At 46.5% G+C, this 21,396-nt stretch overlaps 1 protein-coding gene across 3 annotated transcripts in view; it reads right to left on the bottom strand.

Annotated features, from left to right (window-relative positions):
- Positions 1-1,087: 1,087 nt before the first annotated feature.
- Positions 1,088-21,396, bottom strand: part of LOC145337184 (regulator of microtubule dynamics protein 3-like) — a 52,793-nt gene continuing 32,484 nt past the window's right edge. For 2 of the 3 annotated variants that reach the window (XM_080181984.1, XM_080181986.1), the window contains 6 exons: positions 20,970-21,057; positions 12,792-12,841; positions 10,410-10,485; positions 7,926-7,975; positions 4,408-4,495; positions 1,088-1,547 (listed from right to left, as the gene is read on the bottom strand). In XM_080181984.1, the coding sequence (XP_080038110.1) occupies positions 1,512-1,547; positions 4,408-4,495; positions 7,926-7,975; positions 10,410-10,485; positions 12,792-12,841; positions 20,970-21,057 (388 nt within the window). In that variant the 3' untranslated portion in view covers positions 1,088-1,511. The remainder of the gene's footprint in view (positions 1,548-4,407; positions 4,496-7,925; positions 7,976-10,409; positions 10,486-12,791; positions 12,842-20,969; positions 21,058-21,396) is intronic. The other variant, XR_013885319.1, reaches the window with a different exon arrangement.

Here is a 21,396-nt window from a genome sequence, read left to right as displayed (position 1 = left end):
TTGCCGAGTGCGGGAGGGGGGGTCACTGCTGAGTGTGGGAGGGGGGTCATTGCCGAGTGCGGGAGGGGGGGTCATTGCCGAGTGCGGGAGGGGGGGTCACTGCTGAGTGTGGGAGGGGGGTCATTGCTGAGTGTGGGAGGGGGGGTCATTGCCGAGTGCGGGAGGGGGGTCATTGCTGAGTGTGGGGAGGGGGGGTCATTGCTGAGTGCGGGAGGGGGGGTCATTGCTGAGTGCGGGAGGGGGGGTCATTGCTGAGTGCGGGAGGGGGGGTCATTGCTGAGTGCGGGAGGGGGGTCATTGCCGAGTGCGGGAGGGGGGGTCATTGCTGAGTGTGGGAGGGGGGGTCATTGCTGAGTGTGGGAGGGGGGGTCATTGCTGAGTGTGGGAGGGGGGGTCATTGCCGAGTGCGGGAGGGGGGTCATTGCTGAGTGCGGGAGAGGGGTCATTGCTGAGTGTGGGAGAGGGGTCATTGCTGAGTATGGGGGGGGGTCATTGCTGAGTGCGGGGAAGGGGTGTCATTACTGAGTGTGGGGTGGGGTCATTCTGAGTGTGGGGGGGGTCATTGCTGAGTGTGGGGAGGGGGGGTCATTACTGAGTGTGGGGAGGGGGGTCATTGCTGAGTGTGGGGTGGGGGGTCATTGCTGAGTGTGGGGGGGGGGGTCATCGTTGAATGTGGGGGGGGTGTCATTGCTGAGTGTGTGGGGGGGGGGGGTCATTGCTGAGTGTGGCGGGGGGGGGGGTTCATTGCCGAGTGTGTGGGGGGGGGGGTCATTGCTGAGTGTGGCGGGGGGGGGGGGGTTCATTGCCGAGTGTGTGGGGGGGGGGTCATTGCTGAGTGTGGCGGGGGGGGGGGGTTCATTGCCGAGTGTTGTTGTGGGATCGACCATGTACCTGAAGTTGCCTGTGTTTCTCTGGGATTGACTGTAATGTACCATTGGCTGGCTGTGTCTGTATCGGTAAAAGTCTCACGGTTTACCTGACTGAGGTTCTGGAGTAGGAAATTCACAAACCTCACAAACTAAAACCTGTGGCTGCTTCCGACCTGCATTATGGAATAAACACATGCTTTGGTTTGGTAAAACCCATTTATTACATTTCAAGAATTCCTATTAACCTGAAACACTTTGCAAATTACACATCAGCCCAGTTGGACTATAATCACAGAGCTAATATTCACAGCAAAATGAATTCCTACCTGCTGCCTAGAACAAAAACAATTGGAATATTCCTTATCCCTCTATCCTTACATATTTAGACCCAAAGAATATTTCTTTGTTGATAAGGACATCTCTGGGAAATACTGTTCAGAATAGGTTGGAGCAGCATCTCTGACTGAGCAGAAAGGGAATAAATTGCCTTTTAAGAAATCTCATTATTTATATAATGCTCAAGTACCGTTTGATTTTATTTTTAAATCAAATGGTTAACCTTTACTGTGGGACAGGCTCGATGGTACAGGATGGTTACTCCAATGGTCAGTTCTTGGTTGGTTCCAGAGACACTGTTTCTCTTTAGTTCTGCAAGTCCCTGTCGTCATCAGCTTCATCCTGAATGGGGGAAGTGGGGAGAGAGACAGCAATACAATCAAATTCAATAGCTGGTTCACCCACTGAGTTCTGTTCAGCTGTATTGACAGTAAATCACCTTTCAAAGTTTGATTAATCATGTTTAGAGTTTGAGACAACTTGCTTGCTGTGCACAAATTGGCTTATTGCATTTCCTGCATTAAGTTTAAGTCTTAAGTTTATTTATTAGTGTCACAAGTAGGCTGGCATTAACACTACAATTAAGTCACTGCAAAAATCCCCTAGTTGCTACACCTGCTCGGAAACACTGAAGGAGAATTTAGCATGGTCAATGCACCTAACCAGCACACCTTTGGGAGGAAACCAGAGCACCCAGAGGAAACCCATGCAGTCACGGGGAGAACGTGCAGACTCCGCACAGACAGTGGCCCAAGCCGGGAATCGAAACTGGGTCCCTGGTGCTGTGAGGCAGCAGCGCTAACCACTGTGCTACCGTGTCACTTATTCCAACAGTGACTACACTTCAGCAGAGGATATAAAATGCTTTGGGATTTCTGGTGGTCTTGAAAAGAAATATATAAATAAAAGTCTAAAGAAAAAGGAAACTGTGTGTTTCCGTGTTTACCAGAAACATTTTCCACGTTTCATACTTAGCTACTGTTGATTTGCTACCAGTATAAATTCAATATAGTGCCAGATTCCTTGCCCTGTTTTAGGTTTAGGTGTCATGACGTCCAAGTGTAGTAACATAGCATAAGGAGCAAAATACTGCGGATGCCAACAGTCTGAATTAACAGGGAATGCTGGAAATACTCAGCAGGTCGAATATGCTGTAAAACATCAACTCTGTTTCTCACACTACAGACCAGCTGAATACGCTTTATGCTTTTACATCATAACTTAGCTTTCTGTTGCTGTGAAGCTAAGTGCCAATCTGAAGTTTAAAGTCTGAGCGACGGTCTAGTATTGAAAGCTACCATTGAATATATCTCAACATTGCAATAATATTGAAGACATAGAGGTATTAAGGATACATGGGAAGAGGAGAATGGATCCTCTCTCTTCCATGTTCAATCGGAAATCTCGCCAAATGGTGCTATTGAGGAAGCCTCAGCTGATCAGACCCATAGATCATAGAATCCCTACAGTGCAAGAGGAGGCCATTCAGCCCTAGGAGCCTGCACCGATCATAATCCCACCCAGGCCTTGTCCTGTTACTCTATCTACTCAGGTAGTCCCCCTGATACTAAGGGAGAATTCAGCATGGCCAATCCTCCTAACCTGCACATCTTTGGAGTGTGGGAGGAAACTGAAGCACCCGGAGGAAACCCACATAGACATGGGGAAAATGTGCAGACTCTGCACGGACAGTGACCCAAGGCCGGAATCGAACCTGGATCCTGGCGTTGTGAGGCAGCAGTGCTAACCACTGTGCCGCCCCACTGAAGTGGGTGCTGAGACCCCATTGGTTCACAAAGCTGTTTGTCAAAAAAGATTAAATCAAACAATAGGCCGAAGATTTTGAACTAGACGTGCATTCACAGAAATCCTATTGCATCATGAAGAATCAGAAACTGCTTCCATACATTGGAGCAGGCAGTCTTTGTGTCCCCAATTAGACATCAGATCGGACCCCCACACAAACACAGTTAATGAGCAGAAAGAGATGTTGCAAGCTCTGTTTAGAATGAGTTAAAAACCAGGCTAAAAAGCTGAGTTCTGATCCTCCCCGACCTCCACTCCTCACTGTGAGTTGGGTTCCCCCCCACTGTCTCTGAGAGTCGGGTTGTGTTCCCCCTCTCACTGAGAGTTGGGTTGAGTTCACCCCTCCTTGCTGAAAGTTGGGTTGGGTTCCCCCTCTCTCTGTGAGTTGGGTTGGGATCTCCCCCCTTCTCACTGTGAGTTGGGTTGGGATCCGCCCCCCTCTCACTGTGAGTTGGGTTGGGATCCGCCCCCCTCTCACTGTGAGTTGGGTTGGGATCCGCCCCCTCCCCCCACCTCACTGTAAGTTGGGTTAAGTACCCTCCCACCCTCTCTGAGAGTTGTGTTGAGTTCCCCCCCTTTGCTGAGAGTTGGGTTGAGTTCCTACCCCTCGCTGTGAGTTGGGTTGAGTTCCCGCCCCTCGCTGTGAGTTGGGTTGATTCCCCCCCTTGCTGTGACTTGGGTTGAGTCCCCCCTTGTCCCTCGCTGTCAGTTGGGTTGAGTTCCACCCCCTCGCTGTGAGTTGGGTTGAGTTCCACCCCCTCGCTGTGAGTTGGGTTGAGTTCCACCCCCTCGCTGTGAGTTGGGTTGAGTTCCACCCCCTCGCTGTGAGTTGGGTTGAGTTCCACCCCCTCGCTGTGAGTTGGGTTGAGTTCCACCCCCTCGCTGTGAGTTGGGTTGAGTCCCCCCCCCACCCCTCGCTGTGAGTTGGGTTGAGGTACCCCCCTCGCTGTCAGTTGGGTTGAGTCCCCCCTCCTGCCCCTCGCTGTGAGTTGGGTTGATTCCCCCCCATTGCTGTGACTTGGATTGAGTCCCCCCTTGTCCCTCACTGTCAGTTGGGTTGAGTTCCACCCCCTCGCTGTCAGTTGGGTTGAGTTCCACCCCCTCGCTGTGAGTTGGGTTGAGTTCCACCCCCTCGCTGTGAGTTGGGTTGAGTTCCACCCCCTCGCTGTCAGTTGGGTTGAGTCCCCCCTCTTGCCCCTCGCTGTGAGTTGGGTTGAGTCCCCCCTCCTGCCCCTCGCTGTGAGTTGGGTTGAGTTTCCCCCCTCTCTGAGAGTTGGGTTGAGGTCCCCCTGCTATTGCTGTGAGTTGAGTTTCCTCCCTCGCTGACAGTTGGGTTGGGTTCCCCTCTCTGCTGCTCCAGCCAAAGTGTTTTGCAGTTTTAAATATTATTTCTCACCTGTTGCTCACAGTCGCTCTCAGATTCTGGGGTTTGGCCCGTGTCCGAGGCACTGACATTGCACTCATTTGAGTCTGTCATACGATAGCTGTTGAAATGAGAGATATTCACTGTTATCATTAGTTATAAATAGCCTGGTGGTTTGAGAGTTTAAAAATCAGCGATGGAAGATTGTTCCCACTTATTGGTTTGGCTAACGTGTAGCCCCAGTCTCACAACATGCGGCTGATATTAAATACTCTAAGGGCAACTCAGGATGTGCAAAATCCTTCTGCCCATATCCCAAGATCAAACTATTGGATGCAGTCCACAGCAGGTTCACCATGTTGATCCCGGGTATGGAGGGATTTCCTTACAAGGAGAGATTGAGATGGGTGGGGCCTGTACTCATTGGAGTTGAGGAGAATGAGAGGTGACCTCATTGAGAGGCATCAGATTCTCGGGGTTTGACAGCGTAGATGCTGAGAGATTGTTTCCCTGTGGGGGCAAGAGTCTGGGACCAGAGGGCATCAGCTCAGAGTGAGGGGGTTGTCCATTGAAGACAGAGATGAGGAGGAACTTCTTCTCAGAGGGGAGTGAATCTGTGGAATTCTTTCCCTCAGAGGGCTGTAGAGGCTGGGGCGGTAAGTATGTTCAAGGCTGAGACAGATAGATTGTTAATCAGTAAGGGAATCGAGGGTGACAGTGGAGTTGAGGATTATCACATCAAATCAGTCATAATCTCATTGAATGATGGAACAGACCTGATGGGCCAAACAGCCTACGTCTGCTCCTACATCTTATGATCTTATTTTAAGGATAGCATAATTAAATGGCATGGGATTGGGGGAAGTGTACTGAGATGGATAGAGAACTGGTTGGCAGAGAGAAACAAATAGTAGAAATTAATGGGTTCTTTTCAAATTGGCCGGCAGTAACTAGTGGGGTGCCACAGGACCCCAGCTACTCACAATATATATTAATGATTTGGGAACAAAATGTAACATCTCAAAGTTTGCAGATGATACCAAGTTGGGTGGGAGGGTGAACTGTGATGCGGATGCAGAGACCTTCAGAATGACCTAGACAGGTTGGGTGAGTGGGCAAGTCAATGGCAGATGCAGGATAATTTGGATAAATGTGAGATTATTCACTTTGGAGACAAAAACAAGAAGTCAGATTACTACCTGAATGGCTGTAAATTGGGAGAAGGGAGTGTGCAGAGGGACCTGGGTGTCCTTGTGCACCAGTCACTGAAGGTAAACATGCAGGTCCAGCAGGCAGTAAAGAAGGCAAATGGCAAGCTGTCCTTCATTGCGAGAACTTTTGAAGACAGGAACAGGGATGTGTTGTTGCAATTATACAGGAGCTTGGTGAGGCCACACCTAGAGTATTGTGTGCAATTTTGGTCTCCTTTTCTGAGGCAGGATGTTCTTGCTCTTGAGCGAGCGCAGCAAAGGTTTACCAGGCTGATTCTGGGGATGGCGGGACTGATGTATGAGGAGAGATTGACTAGGTTAGGATTGTTTTCACTGGAGTTCAGATGAATGAGAGGGGGATCTCACAGAGACTTGCATAAATTCTAACAGGGCTAAACAGGATAGATGCAGGGAGGATGTTCCTGATGGACCAATTAACCAATCTATTCGAGTTTTTCAAGGCAGTTACCAGGAAAGTGGACGAAGGGAAGGCAGTGGATGTTGTCTACATGGACTTCAGTAAGGCCTTTGATAAGGTCCTGCATGGGAGGTTAGTTAGGAAGGTTCAGTCGCTAGGTATACATGGAAAGATAGTAAATTGGATTAGACACTGGCTCAATGGAAGAATGATGTGGAGATGCCGGCATTGGACTGGGGTAAACACAGTAAGAAGTCTGACAACACCAGGTTTAAGTCCAACCGATTTATTTGATAGTACACTCACTAGCTTTCGGGTTAGTCCCTTCATCAGGTGAATGGAGAGTTCTGGCCTCAGACAGAGCATATAAAGCACAGACAGTTTACAGATTACTGATTAGAATGCAAATCTTTACACCTAACCTGCTGTTCAAATCTTAAAGTGGCCGACAATGTGAGTGGAAGGAGAACTGATCACAGGTTAAAGAGATGTGTATTGTCTCCAGACGGTACAGTGAGTGAGGTTTTGCAAACCCAGGCAAGTCACGGGGGTTACAGATAGTGCAACACGAACCCAAGATCCTTGTTGAGACCGTCCTCATGTGTGCGGAACTTGGCTATCAACCCCCGTGACCCCCATGACTTGCCTGGGTTTGTGTCTTTATATGCCCTGTTTGTGAACAGAACTCCCACTCACCTGATGAAGGGACAGCGCTCCGAAAGCTAGTGGCTTGTGCTACCAAATAAACCTGTTAGACTTCAATCTGGTGTTGTGAGACTTCTTACTGTGTTAAAGGTTCTACTTTTATTAATAAAATCATATAGAATGCAAAAGCAAGGAGGTGATGCTAGGCTTCCACAGACACTGGTTAGAATTTGAAGGGTGTTGTGGTCAACACTGGGCACCAGACTTTCCAAAGACATTAAAGAAGGTGCAGAGGAAATCTATCAGAATGTACCAATGTTAAAGACTTCATTTATCAGGAAAGATGAGGGAAACTGCTGTTGTTTCACTTAAAATCGAAGATTTGTGCGTTGCTGCTAATATGCAATACATTTCATAATCTGTTATGGGTCAAACCTGACTATTTCAGTGTTCTAGTGGTTAGCCTCCCATCACCCACCTGCAATCAATCTGAATTCATGGAAAAATCTGCCCCCCCATCCTCACACGCAGCAAGCAACATTCACCAATCCCCGGATTCTAGAACATACACTGGTTCTCAATGCAGCAACACTCAACCTCCTCCTTCCAACCGAAATTGGGAGCATGAGTGAGTGAGTTCCCTGAACTCGGGAGCGTGAGTGAGTGTGTTCCCTAAACTCGGGAGTGTGAGTGAGTTCCCCGATCTCGGGAATGAGAGTGAGTGAGTTCCCTAAACTCGGAAGCATGAGTGAGTGTGTTCCCTAAACTCGGGAGTGTGAGTGAGTGACTGAGTTCCCCGATCTTGGGAATGAGACTGAGTGAGTTCCCTAAACTCGGAAGCGTGAGTGAGTGTGTTACCTGAACCCGGGACTGAGTTAGTGTGTTCCCTGACCTTGGGAGTGAATGAGTGAGTGAGTTCCCTGAATCTGAGAGTGAGCTCCTAACCTGGAAAGTGAGCCCTTGCTGTACTCTGCAAGTGTCCATGCTCGCACTGTGAGCTTTGAACCTCTCTGATAATAATTGATGAAATTATAATTGTGGAAACAGTGTTGGGTGTGTCTTGTTCTCAAAAAGGGACCCATCAAAAATACAAATTTACATATAACATCTCTGTAAACTGATCACAATATATATAACCACTCAGCCTCTCTTCTGCACTGGCTAGCATCAGCTCAGTCGAAGCTGATCCTGAGACCCTGTGGTGCATCGGGCCAGATATTGTTCTGGAGATACAAGCTTGTGGATATGACTGTTATTTGAGTTCATGGCCAGCTCACCCATCAATGAATCCAACCATCAGATTAGCTTCTTCTACAGACAGCATGTCCTGTAAGAGGTAGAATTCACAATCAACACTTCATATTTGAGTGGGTTTTATTAGCTTTCCTTACTCCTGGTTATGTCCCTGTTCAGAGTGCAGTTATCACTGAGGGCAGAGAGGCAGAGTGTAGTGGGAGAACCTGCTACAACGAGTCAGAAATACCAGTTTTCTTTCTCCCTTCTTGTTTTGTTATATCCATCCTGTGATGCCTTTGATTTGCTCAGCTCCCTAATGACTGATCCAATTGGTGTTAGATTTTGCTGCCAAAAGGCAGATGTTATTATTTTGCAGGAATAGTTTTTAAGTTAGTGGACACAACTGCAACACCCTGCACCATGATGGTAAAACTCCTACCAGGGAACTGATATCAAACCATCCCATTTCCAGCAACTCATTCACCATGATACAACTCAGAATAAGAACATAAGAACGTAAGAAATAGGAGCAGGAGTAGGCCATCTAGCCCTTTGAGCCTGCCCCGCCATTCAATAAGATCATGGCTGTTCTAATAGTGGTTCAGTTCCACTTTCCCGCCTGCTCCCCATAACCCTTAATTCCCTTATTGATCAGAAAACTACCTACCTGTGACTTAAACATATTTAACGAGGTAGCCTCCACCGCTTCAATGGGCAGAGGATTCCAAAGATTCACCACCCTTTGAGAGGAGAAGTTCCTCCTCAACTCTGTTTTAAATTGACTCCCCCTTATTTTGAGACTGTGCCCCCTGGTTCTTGTTTCCTTTCTAAGTGGAAATAATCTCTCTGCCTCTACCCTGTCTAGCCCCTTCATTATCTTATACGTCTCTATAAGATTCCGCCCTCAGCTTTCTAAACTCTAACGAGCACTCCTCATAAGCTAACCCCCTCATCTCCGGTATCAGCCTGGTGAACCTTCTCTGCATTCCCTCCAAGGCCAATATATCCTTACGCAAATAAGGGGACCAAAACTGCACACAGTACTCCAGCTGCGGCCTCAACAGTGCCCTGTACATTTGCAGCAAGACCTCCCTGCTTTTATATTCTATCCCCCTCGCTATAAAGGCCAACATTCCATTCACCTTCTTGATCACCTGCTGCACCTGCAGACTGGGTTTTTGCGACTCGTGCACAAGGACCCCCATGAATAATGCTCAAGGTTTTCTCCAGCAAAGACAGGGGCACAGGACCAGCCAGACATAGGCTCTTCACGCAGAATTATTCTTCTAAGAATGGCTGTGCCTCAAGGTGCAACTGGTTTGTGGCAGTGCCTTGTGTGTTGCTAAACAAATGCAGAAACCTGTCAATTGCCTCTTCCCCAGTTCAGAGCATCAGTACACAACCTGAGTGGGGCACAGTGGTTAGCACTGCTGCCTCATGGCGCCTGGGACCTGGGTTCAATTCCCGTCTTGCATCACTGTCTGTGCGGAGTCTGCACATTCTCCCTGTATCTGCATGGGTTTCCTTTGGGTGCTCTGGTTTCCTCCCACAGTCCAAAGATGTGTGGGTTAGGTGGATTGGCCTTGCTAAATTGCCCCTTAGTGTCAGGGTGGACTAGCTAGGGTAAATGCATGGAGTTGTGGGGAAAAGGCCTGAATGGGATTGTGGTTGGTGCAGACTCGATGGGCTGAATGGCCTCTTTCTGCACTGTACGGATTCTATGATAAAACACAGACACAATGAGGATCACTGTGACTTTCAGCTACGGTGTAACATGGTCAGTTCTGAACAGTCTTATTATACATATCTCTCTCTCTCTGTGGCTTCAACAGAAAGGAAAACGAAGAGAGATGCATGAGGGCAACTAATTCACTATCAACCAAAATACTTACAATTATATCTAGAGAGTTTGCAGCGGAGCTACAGCAGATTTGGTAACACGAGAAAGACCAATCTGATAGTATATGAACGGTTGGTGACTCACTTCATTATTACTTGTGGTGAGGGATATAATACTTGTCAAAACATAGACAGGGAAGTGTCACATTAATTGGTGGCACAGTGAGTTGAGCAGGAAGATTTAGAGGGGCTTTGAGGATAAATTTTCCACCCAGAAAGTGGTGGGAATCTGGAACTCACTGTCTGAAAGGATGGAAAGGGCGGGAATCCTCACAACATTTAAGAAGCATTTAGATGAACATAACAAACAAGGCTATGGAGGAACCAAGTGCTGGAAAATGGGGTTAGAACAGTGACGTGCTTGATGGCTAGCACAGACATGATGGGCAGAAGGGCCTCTTACTGTGCTGTAAAACTCTGTGATTTGAATCCAATGGAAATCCATGGTTGTTGGTGCCTCTTAGGACATGGTGCCCTAGGAAGGAGAAAGACCCATCCTATGACGGAATTACCTTCCATCAACTGAGGTTTGACCAGGCGACATTAAAAAATATTCAGTTTATTCCTCTGTAGGATATTCTGAGCAATAACATTTTCATTACATATTAAAGTCTATTTTTCTTTACCTCTTTGTTTCTGTTTTCAAGGTCAGCTATGTCAGTGATAGACATGGCGTAGTGCTGTGTGTATACATTGTTATAACTGTGGAAACATAAAAAGGTTCAGCAGTTCTTCTGGTTCACACATGCCCATTCTTTCTCCCTTCCCTCTCTCTATGACAGCAGCTGAGGACAAATCCACAGGCACCGCAAAGCTCCTCACATCACTCATTATTCACAAGGTGTGAGACAGAGCGATGTCATCTGATCAGGAGCAAAGGGGGATTTACAGCCCAGCCTGATCTTGTCATCCCCCAATGTATTTTCTATCACTCGATAACAATTAGAGTGGGATCCTTCCTGGCCCTTGGCCAAAAGCAGCCCACCTGAGAACAGGTATCTCGGAGTGACTTGAAGGGTGGCTTCCAAGATTACATGGCTATTTAATTTTAAAAATCTCAAACAGCATATACAAAATAATTTAGTGAACAAATTAAACTGATGGCAACTTTGCATTAATGTTTAAAGATGGAGGGATATAGGAGACTGTTTTAAATAAGGATCAAGAGCCTTGGGATGTTCCTGGGAATCAATTGATTCCTATGGGCCTTCCAACATATTTTCTGGCTCACTCGTTTTACTTTTGAGCTTCTGGGGATTCCCTTGAATGTTTGTATAAGGATGTGCATGTTATTGATGTTTTTCTCTTTTAATCCACAGGTGCGTCGGTCCGCCTTGTTGTCCAACAAGGGGCATACACACAGTGGGTCGTGCGAGGGCTGCTCTTGGATGTTTCGAGAGTAGCCTAGTGCTTCATGTTGTTAGCGTACGCTTAAACTGGACCAGATGCTGGGCAACACGACAGCTCAGTGACTATCACTGTTTGCTGTGCAGATACATGGATTTGGGCCAGTATCTGTGGGAGTTTGCGCATTCTCCCCGTGCTTGTGTGGGTTTTCTCCGGGTGCTCCGGTTTCCTCCCACACCCCAAAGATGTGCTCTTAGGCTGATTGGTGTAACAAATTGTCCCTATATTAGTCTCCCCTCAATCTGGTTTCCAATGTGGAGCGCCATAAGTGTAGAAAAGGGTCCTGGGTGGGAGAGGGAACTCACAATATTAAAATAGCGGCACAGGCTTGTTGGGCCGAAGGGCCTATTTCCCGTGCTGTGTTGATCTTTGTTCTTTAAGCTATGGGTGGCACGGTGGTTAGCACTGCTGCCTCACAGCCCTAGTGACCCAAGTTCAATTCCTGGATTGGGCATGCTAAATTGCCCCCTTAGTGTCAGGGGTATTAGCAGGGTAAATACATGGGGTTATGGGGATAGGGCCTGGATGGGATTGTGGTCAGTGCAGATTCAATGGCCTCCTTCTGCTCTGTTGGATTCTAAACTTGCAACTAAGCAGTTACGTGACATTACGAACTTTAACAGAGATAAATGTAAGGTAATGCACTTAGGTAAAAAAAAAAGAAACCGGGGCAGGATTTTCAGTTTGTTCCTATCGGTGGGATCTTCTGACCCCTCCCCCCTTCCCTGCGGCCCCTGGTCTTGCTGACAGTGACAGTATGGCAGCGAACCATTCCCAGTCCCATTAGCAGTGACCACCACCTCCACCACCCTCCCCCCCCGCCCAACCCACCCACACACACACACACATCGTTGACAGTACGGCAGTGACCCATTCCTGGTTCCACCAACAGTGAACCCATCACCTGTCCACCAGTTCAACCTCCCCCCACCCCGCGGCAGTAGAGGTGCGAGCAACAGGAAATCTTGTTGACAGTGGCAGGACTGGAAGATCCTGCCAATGGAGCACAGCTTCCACCACCACAAAATGCACCGCGCGGGGAGGGGGGGAGTCCAGCCCATAATCTATACTTTAGAAAACAAGGAAGCGGGGAGAAAGGCAAAGCCATCTAGGAACACAGTTGAACAAGCCATTCAAAGCCACTGGTGAGCAACATAATTAATAATGTTTTGGGACTTACGTCTAAGGGTTGGAATTCTAAGGTAGTGAAGCTATTTTAAACTTGTACTGGCCCTGATCAGGACACACTCCTCTTTTTCTTTCCCCATTCGGAAGAGAATTAGCCAGCATCCAGACATCAAAGAAAGCAGAGACGAGTTTCTGGAAAAGCAGGCTGCCCGAACAGCAGTAGTTTAGTAAGATGCACTTCAGCTCTGGTCCTCATGGGACACAGTGGGCAGACTGTCTTTCCACTATCAGGAATCAGAAGCAAGGAAGCACAAGGGTACTGAAAACAATTATAATGCACAACTATTGCCCAAGCTGAGGTCAATGAACCAGGAAAACAGGAATTGAGCTTGGGGGCTTTGCATTTGCTGTGCAACTGTATCATTCACAACTCATTGTGGCAGTACATTGATTTGAATTAGTGGTCAGCTTACCTGTTAGTCGCATCAACTAATATGTTACCTTTGCGTTGTTCCTGCGTGTCCTACAGAGAAAGAATTCAGTGTTAACATTATATATCATTAATATTTGGTCATACTGTGGTGTGACTAATCTTCCTTAAAGACTCTGTTTCATAGGATCAGACATTTCTGTACTGATGAGTTCTGCTGTGGGGGATTTGGATGAGGATTTTGATGGGATGGCCTACAAAAAAAAAAATCGCTGATGAACATTCGCACCAGAATAGCCGGGGCATTGCTAGGCCTGCCAGATAGCTTCCTGTCACCGTTTAGGCACATGGAGGTCTCTGGCCCCAACATGACACAGGTCATCAACAAAAGTTTGGAGCCTGTCCTTTCTAAGGTAAAAGTGGTGGCCAACTCTACGAGTACGCTGCTAGGCTGGCAAATAATGGAGCATCAAATGGTGCTAATCTCAGCTCCCACCGTGTTACAGCTTGAATCTATCCAACCTCTCAGTGTTGCATTGGAAGCTCAGAGGGAGGATTGGGATCCACCACTGCTGCGGTACGGCTACAGACCCAGTGCTCAACGCAGCAAGCAAGCTCTCACAGAATCCAGCCAACAGCCTATTACTGGGGTTGCTGAGCCCACTCCAGTGGCAGTGCCCATGCCCACATGGGGGATAAAGCTGCTGCCATTTGTGCTCCCCACATTATCACTCTCCAGACTGCTGCCACTCATACCAAAGTGGTGCAGTCCAAAGCCAGCTCTCCGAGAGCCAGAGGCACTGGAGGGCATCCTGTAAGACCCTACTGAAAATCAGCTGCATTCCAGCCAAGCAAAGGTAGTAAGGAAATCCATTTGGGTGAACAGTTGATTTTTCTTCATATGGTTGTTGGATAGAAACGTAGAAACTAAGACCAGGAGTGGGCCATTTGGCCCTTCGAGCCTGCTCCGCCACTCATCTTGATCATGGCTGATCATCAAATTCAATATCCTGATTCCCCCCTTCCCCTCATGTCCCTTGATCCCTTTATCCCCAAGAGCGAAATCTAATTTATTCTTGAAATCAGACAATGTTTTGGCCTCAACTACATTCTGTGGGAGTGAATTCCACACATTCACCACCCTCTGGGTGAAGAAATTTCTCCTCACCTCAGTTCTAAAATGTTTACTCCTTATCCTCAAACTATGGCCCCTAGTTCTAGACTCCCCCACCATCAGGAACATTCTTTCTGAATCTACCCTGCATGAATTTTATTAGCTTCTATGGAGTCCCCTTTCACTCTTCTAAACTCCAGTTAATATAATCCTAACTGACTTAATCTCTCCTCATATGATAGACCTGCCTCCCTAGGAATCAGCCTGGTAAACCGTTGCTGCACTCCCTCTATAGTAAGGGCATCCCTCCTCAGATAAGGACACCAAACTGTACACGATACTCCAAGTGTGGCTTCACCAACACCCTATACAATTGTAGCAAAACATTCTATCTCAACACTAAATCCTCTCATCAAGAAGGCCAACATACCATTTGCCTACTTTACTGCCTGCTATATCTGCATGCTTACTTTCAGCAACTGATACACGAAGACTCCAAAGTCTTGTTGCGTATCTACCTCTCTCAATTTACAATAATAATGTCTTCCTATTATTGCTACCAAAGTGGATAACCTCACATTTATTCACATTATACTGCATCTGTCATGCAAATGCCCACACACTCAGCCTGTCCAAATCAGACGGCAGGTGGATAGATGTGGGGAAATTGGGGAGCAGTGATTGGGGATAAGATTTTAGAGTGTGCGTAGTGGCTTGTAGACAGCCCATCCCAAGGAAAGACTCCCTTTCTCCTCCTCTTCCCCCCATTATCCCCCTCAGCTTGTTGAAAAGAGACTTGGCCTCATAAGAACCAGGTTGAGGGAAACACAACAGAATGGTGCCAATTGCTGCAAAATTGCCTCTAATTTGGAGCATTAAGAATGTAAATGATCTGCTGACTCCTTGCAGTAGGCAGACAACCTGCTTCCCAGTACTCTCTTTCCCCAAAAACATCCCCAACCTTGGGAGTGCCATCCCAAAGCAGTTTTCTCCTATTCTCCCAGCCACCCTCCCTGGTTTTGGAAAGTCGACTATCTATTCTGCTCTGTTAAATATGGCTCGCAGGCTCTCAATAAATGCCCATTCTATAGTGGGATAGCAGAAGGGGGTTTGTCAGTGCAGAGGAGGCAGTCCTTGTCCCCAAGCAGCCTACCTCTGGGTTTCCTTGGGGCTGCGAAGATGGCGTGTAGGGCAGAATGTCTCAGGCAGCAAAAATGGGACCTGGGATAAAGCAGTGAGGGTCGAGATAAACTGAGGGGCGGAACAAAGCAGCCAGAGTCGGAATAAAGCAGCGAGAGGAAGTTGGTATAAAATAGGAGTGGGAGCTGGGATAAAACAGTGAGAGAGTGTTGGTATAAAATAGGGTTAGGGTTCAGGATGAAGTAGGAGTGAGAGTTGTGAGTGTGTTTTGGGAGAAAGGGGGTTTTGTCTTTTGGGGCACTAGCACCAGTATTTGGGAAAGAGAAAACTGCTTTGTTGGGATGGACTCCACTTTAACCCAACTGGGATCAGTATCCCAGGGCAGCGTGGTAGCACAGCGGTTAGCACTGCCGCTTCACAGTGCCAGGGACCCGGGTTCAATTCCAGCCTTGGGTCACTGTCTGTGTGGAGTTTGCACATTCTCCCTGTGTCTTCATGGGTTTCTTCCCACAGTCCAAAGATGTGTGGGTTAAGTGGATTGGTCATGATAAATTAACCCTAGTGTCAGGGGGATTATTAGGATAAACGTGTAGAGTTACAGGAATAGGATCTGGGTGGGGTTATGGTCGGTGCAGACTCAACGGACTAAATGGCCTCCTTCTGCACTATAGGAATTCTATGAAACTCAACTAAGGAACAAAGAATAAAAAAAATTACAGCACAGGAACAGGCCCTTCGGCCCTCCAAGCCTGCACCGACCATGCTGCCCGATTTAACTAAAACCCTCTACCCTTCCAGGGACTGTATCCCTCTATTCCCATCCTATTCATGTATTTGTCCAGACGCCCTTTAAAAGTCACTATCGTATTCACTTCCACTACCTCCCTACAGCAATGAGGTCCAGGCACCCTTCACCCTCTGTAAAAAAAAAAATCTGCCTCGTCCATCTCTTTTAAACCTTGCCCCTTAAACCTGTGCCCCCTAGTAAATGACTCTTTCACCCTGGGAAAAACTCTGTCCATGCCTCTCATAATCTTGTAGACTTCTACCTCATCATTCCAGTGAGAACAAACCAAGTTTCTCCATCCTCTCCTCATAGCTAAAGCCCTCCATACCAGGCAACATCCTGGTAAATCTTTTCTGTACCCTCTCCACAGCCTCCACATCCTTCTGGTAGTGTGGTGATCAGAATTGAACACGAGTACACAAGTGCGGCCTAACTAAGGTTCAATAAAGCTGCAACATGACTTGCCAATTTTTAAACCCAATGCCCTGGCTGTTGAAGGCAAGCATGCCGTATGTCTTCTTCACTACCTTCTCTACCTGCATTGCCACTTTCAGTGACCTGTGTACCTGTACATCCCGATCCCTCTGCCTATCAATACTCTTAAGGGACTTTCAAAAATCCCCAGATTTAAGAAAAACTTATATTTATATCATGCCTTTCAAGACTATTGGAGATCCCTAGCACTTTTCAACCAATGACATTTGTTTTAAGTGTAGCCAATAACAAAGAACAAAAAACAACGTTGTAATGTTATAGAACATAGAACATTACAGCGCAGTACAGGCCCTTTGGCCCTCGATGTTGCGCCGACCAGTGGAACCAATCTAATGACCCTCTAACCTAAACTATTCCAATGTTATCCATATGCCTATCCACTGACCATTTGAACGCCCTTAAAGTTGGCGAGTCCACAACTGCTGCAGGCAGGGCATTCCACGCCCTTACTAACCTCTGAGTAAAGAACTTATCTCTGACATCCGTCCTATAACTACCACCCCTTAATTTAAAGCTATGTCCCCTAGTGTTAGCCATCACCATCCGAGGAAAAAGGCTCTCACTGTCCACCCTATCCAATTCTTTGATCATCTTGTATGCCTCAAAACATAGCAGTCAATGTTGGAAACATAGCAGTCAATTTGCAAACAGCAAGATCCCACAAAGTGACAACAATGAGATAATCTGTTTTGTGATGTTATTGGTGGATAACTATTGGCTAGGATAACTTTTCGTGCTCTGCTCTGAAATATCTGCTGAAGGGTCTGTTAGTGGTTAAGGCAAGAGACATTATATTTGAGAATTAAGTAAATGCCAAGATGTCATTTTGTATCTGTCTTCACAGTAGGAGTTAGAAAAAGAATCGCAAAAATAATGGGGAACTCTGGGGCTAATGGAAATGATAAACGTAAAGTAATTAATATCAAGAGAGAAAAAGAATTAAAATGAATGTGACTTAAAGCTGATACACCCAATGACGAACATGTTGGGGTTTGAAACAAGATGGTCGCAGAGATATATTAATTGCTATCTTCTCTACCCTACAAACTCGGTTTAAAGTGTTTTGGGCCTTCTGTACTTGTGAAAGCCATTACATAAAAGAGTGTATTTCCTTTATTTTCCAAAAGTCCCCAGATTTTAGAATAGTTCCAGAGGATTGGAAGGTAAAAAATGTAACACTGCTATTCAAGAGAAAAGCAAGGGAGAAAACAGGGAACTAAGAATGGGGACGGTGCAGTGGCACAGTGGTTAGCACTACTGCCTCACAGCACCTGGGACCTAGGTTCGATTCTCAGCTTGGGTCACACGTAGACCAAACCAGATTTCCTTCCCTAAAGGACATTAGAGAACCAGAGGGTTTTTCCGACAATTGTTCTAATTGTCATCAGTAGAATCTTAATTCCAGGTTGCTAGTGATTTCAAATTTCATCATCCGCCGTGGTGGGATTCGAACCTGGGTCCCCAGAACATTACCCTGGGTCTCTGGATTACTGGTTGAGCAATAATACCACTATGCCACTGCACACAGTCAAAAGCTTGCCATACCCTGGGGAATCCTGCTGTTCTGGCAAAACCATGTGTTCCGACACCCAGCTTCTAAAGTCTCCGTGTCTTGCGTATGTGGCCTCTGACATCTCCTGGATGCTGTGGTGAAGTTCACATTGCAGGAAAGTATGATATTTGTGAGGTTTCCAGAGATATAAGAGGGAACAGTGATGGTGACCATTATGGCAAACTGGGAGGTCTGTCCTTGCCCTGGTGTCAGACTCTAAGTCAGGCTGAAGGAGGAGGCAAGTCTCTGGTCACCTTCTTGAAATATCTGAGCCTTGACAGGCATTGTTCCTGACTCACACAGAGGTGGGAGTATTGCACCTCACTATAGTGTGTGGTAGGTCGGGCCTTTGACGGAGAGCCTGTCTGATGCTCCCTCCTTGGGAAGCTTTCCCTCTTTCTGCCTCCACATTTGCATCTGCTGGTCATGCAGCATTTCTTTCATTCTGCACTGAAGTGCCTGCCCGGATTGTGCTCCAAAGTTTCTGCAGTGGGGTTTAAAACCCTCAAGGGCAAGAATGCTACCCACTGAGCCAATGTGGGCAAATGTGATTTGGGGGGGGATCTCTTTTTAATAAACACAGCATATTGTACAGCTGTGTAATGGAATACCAGCAATAATGAGGAAAACATAGAACTTATCAACAACTAAGAATGGATACGCAGTTGAAAGAAAGAGGAATGAATCAATATGGGAACAGTGAATGCACCTGACTTTAATTACTGTGCAGAGGCCAAACACCAGAATGGATTCATTGGATCCAATGGCCTGTTTTCAAGTTATAATTTTGATGTTTTCACATTCTGTGTAATAGGTCGGCATGGTGAACAGTGGTTAGCTCTGCTCCTCACAGTACCACGGACCCGGGTTTGATTCCCAGCGTGGGTCACTGTCTGTGTGGAGTCTGCACGTTCTCCCCGTGCTCCGGTTTCCTCCCACAGTCTGAAAGACTTGCTGGTCAGATGCATTGGCCGTGCTAAATTCTTCCTCAGTGTACCTGAACAGGCACTGGAGTGTGGTGACTAGGGGATTTTCACAGTAACTTCATTGCAGTGTTAATGTAAGCCTACTTGTGACACTAATAAATAAATAATAGATGAGCGAAGCCAGTTGATGGAGAAAAGATGAAATTGCTCAGTCCTTTGGGGATGAAATGCTCAGGATGTAGCAGCCCCAGATATTCTGGCAAGGTTAAAGCAGGAAGACGCTACTGGGCATTAAAAATTGTGTCTTGTGTATTTCAGGGTCTTTGACCCATCAAAAACATTAAATTTTGAGGACAAATTGTATAGGCTTATAATCCTATCAGTATAAAAGATTAGGGAGGGAATCAAATTGAGGTGTTTGAAATGATTGAAGGAGATGACAGGATAGGTAGACAGAAACTATTTCCCATGGTGGGGGAAAATCCAGAACAAAGTTTGAGAGCCAGGCCATTCAGGTGCGATGTCTGGAAGCACAGAGGCAGTGAAAATCTATGAAGCTGTAGTCAATTGAAACTCCAAAACTGTGACTGACAGATTTCTGTAAACCAAGATTATTACAAGTTACAGAACCAAGGCAGGTAAATTGGAGTTTTGATACAGGTCAGCTATGCCAGGATAGACATGAGGAGCTGAATGGCCTACCTCTTTCTATCCTTATGCTTGAGAAATACACGACAGTCACAGCTATGTACAAAGGTATTTGTTTGGTAGTACAGTAAAGTGCTGCCGTTTGCGGGGGTTATGTTCTTGCGAAACCTCACAATAAGTGAATTAGATAGGTACCAGCAATGTTGGGGGCAGTACTCTACAGCAAAGTATTGTACGGTACCCCTGTACAACACATGGAGGGAGCCTCTGAGCAACACAAGACATGTATTGAAAATTGTAGGAGACAATCCATGTTTAAGAAAAAAATTACTCACCTCAAAACTGGCAGACAAAATTGGAGAACATCTCAAAATTGAACAGAGCCATTATTATATGTCTGGACCGAGAGATTTGGACATTTCCAGGTAAATCTCTCTGCTCAGGCCACACTTCAGCTGCAATCATTTCAACAGCACTTCTCAACCCTGCCGGAAAGGTGCTTAAAAAAAAATTAAATGTCCATGGCCCGGACTAATGGAAGGAAGCTGCTTCCAGACACTCCGACACCATCTCCCCGTTAAAACGTATTGAGGTTTCCGCTCCGTCATGGCTGCCATCCCCTCAAGGAAAGAAAATCTGGATAAACGAACATTGTTCATGCAATGGGTGCATACATAAAGCACAAAGACATGGACAAAGAGATCACACGAAAGGTGGGACTTTACTGGACAGAACTTGAAAGAGAGTTGCTTGGCAGTTAATAGTTCACTGCTGCATTCTCCACTGCAACACCTCTAACAATCTGATTCAATTGTCAATAAATCAGCCCTCTCTTCTCATACAGTATAAATTGTTGTTCCCTTTAATGTTAGTTTATCTTGCAAGCTGTGCTGCTGAGTGTAAGACTAAAAAGCTTCAGTCGCATGTTTGTTTTTGCAGCAATATGTAGAGTGTTAGTGGGGAGGTAACGATGAGGGGAATGTGGAGCAATTTAGCTAATTAGGGTCATGACACTGTGATGGAATGGCAGGCAATTGCAATTATTATCATCGGGTGTGGAACCATATCTCCCTCATCCTCCAGTGTCATTCCTTTGGGTGCTCAGATCACCTACTCATTACCGTAGGCACATAACCATGTGGTTGCAAAATCACTTTTACAGCACTGACCTTTCAAATCCATTCTTGGGATATAGGTTTCACTAGCAAGGCCAACATTTGTTGCTTACTCCCATTTGTCCTCAATAAGATGAGGTGGTGAGTGCTTACTGAATGGTGAATGTGCTTCTAGAATGCTGTAAGATAGGATCTTCAAGATTCTGACTGATGATGAGGAAACAGCGATGTGTGTCCAAGTTAAGATGATGTGTAACCTGGAGGAGATGGTGCTCCCATGCATGTAGTGCCTACTGTTGCACTCACAATGTAGCTAGAATTGCTACATTCAATCAGCTCACAATACATGAAGAAGATTCTCTTTATTTCACACTTCTATATCAAAGATATCCTGTACAACTATATATAAAGAAATTCCACGTTTGAAAATTATTTTGCTGTTACCTGTTCTTCAACGCTGTCGTTGGCTTCAGTTGCTTCTGCTGTGTCAATGAGAGACATGTTGCCAGAAACCGAGTCTGTGCTCTCATAACTGGAAATAAGAAAAACAAAGTCTGTACAGGTGACACCTATTCTGACAGTTGCTGTGATACAGGTCTACAGGCCTCTAATAATTTCTCTAAGTGCTTATTTGCAATGCATGAGCTTAGGCACATTAGCTGACTTCTCAACTGCCAAATCATTGCAACGTAATGCAGTACGGTCCTCGCCAGAGGCTTATGCAAGAAGCCTTCTGGCAGGGGTCAATGGAGAGTGGTCAGGATTTGAAACCCTGACGGAGACCCCCTTCACCCAGCAGCTCAGAGATACTGAGGAACTGTAGCACCCTGTCAGCACCAGTGAGATCAGGTGAATGAACATGGTTTGTGGC

Source organism: Carcharhinus amblyrhynchos, unplaced genomic scaffold (genome assembly GCF_965287045.1).
Source record: "Carcharhinus amblyrhynchos unplaced genomic scaffold, sCarAmb.v2.hapA scaffold_44, whole genome shotgun sequence".
NCBI classification, from domain to species: Eukaryota; Metazoa; Chordata; class Chondrichthyes; order Carcharhiniformes; family Carcharhinidae; genus Carcharhinus; species Carcharhinus amblyrhynchos.
This window is presented reverse-complemented; position numbering and strand designations above follow the sequence as displayed.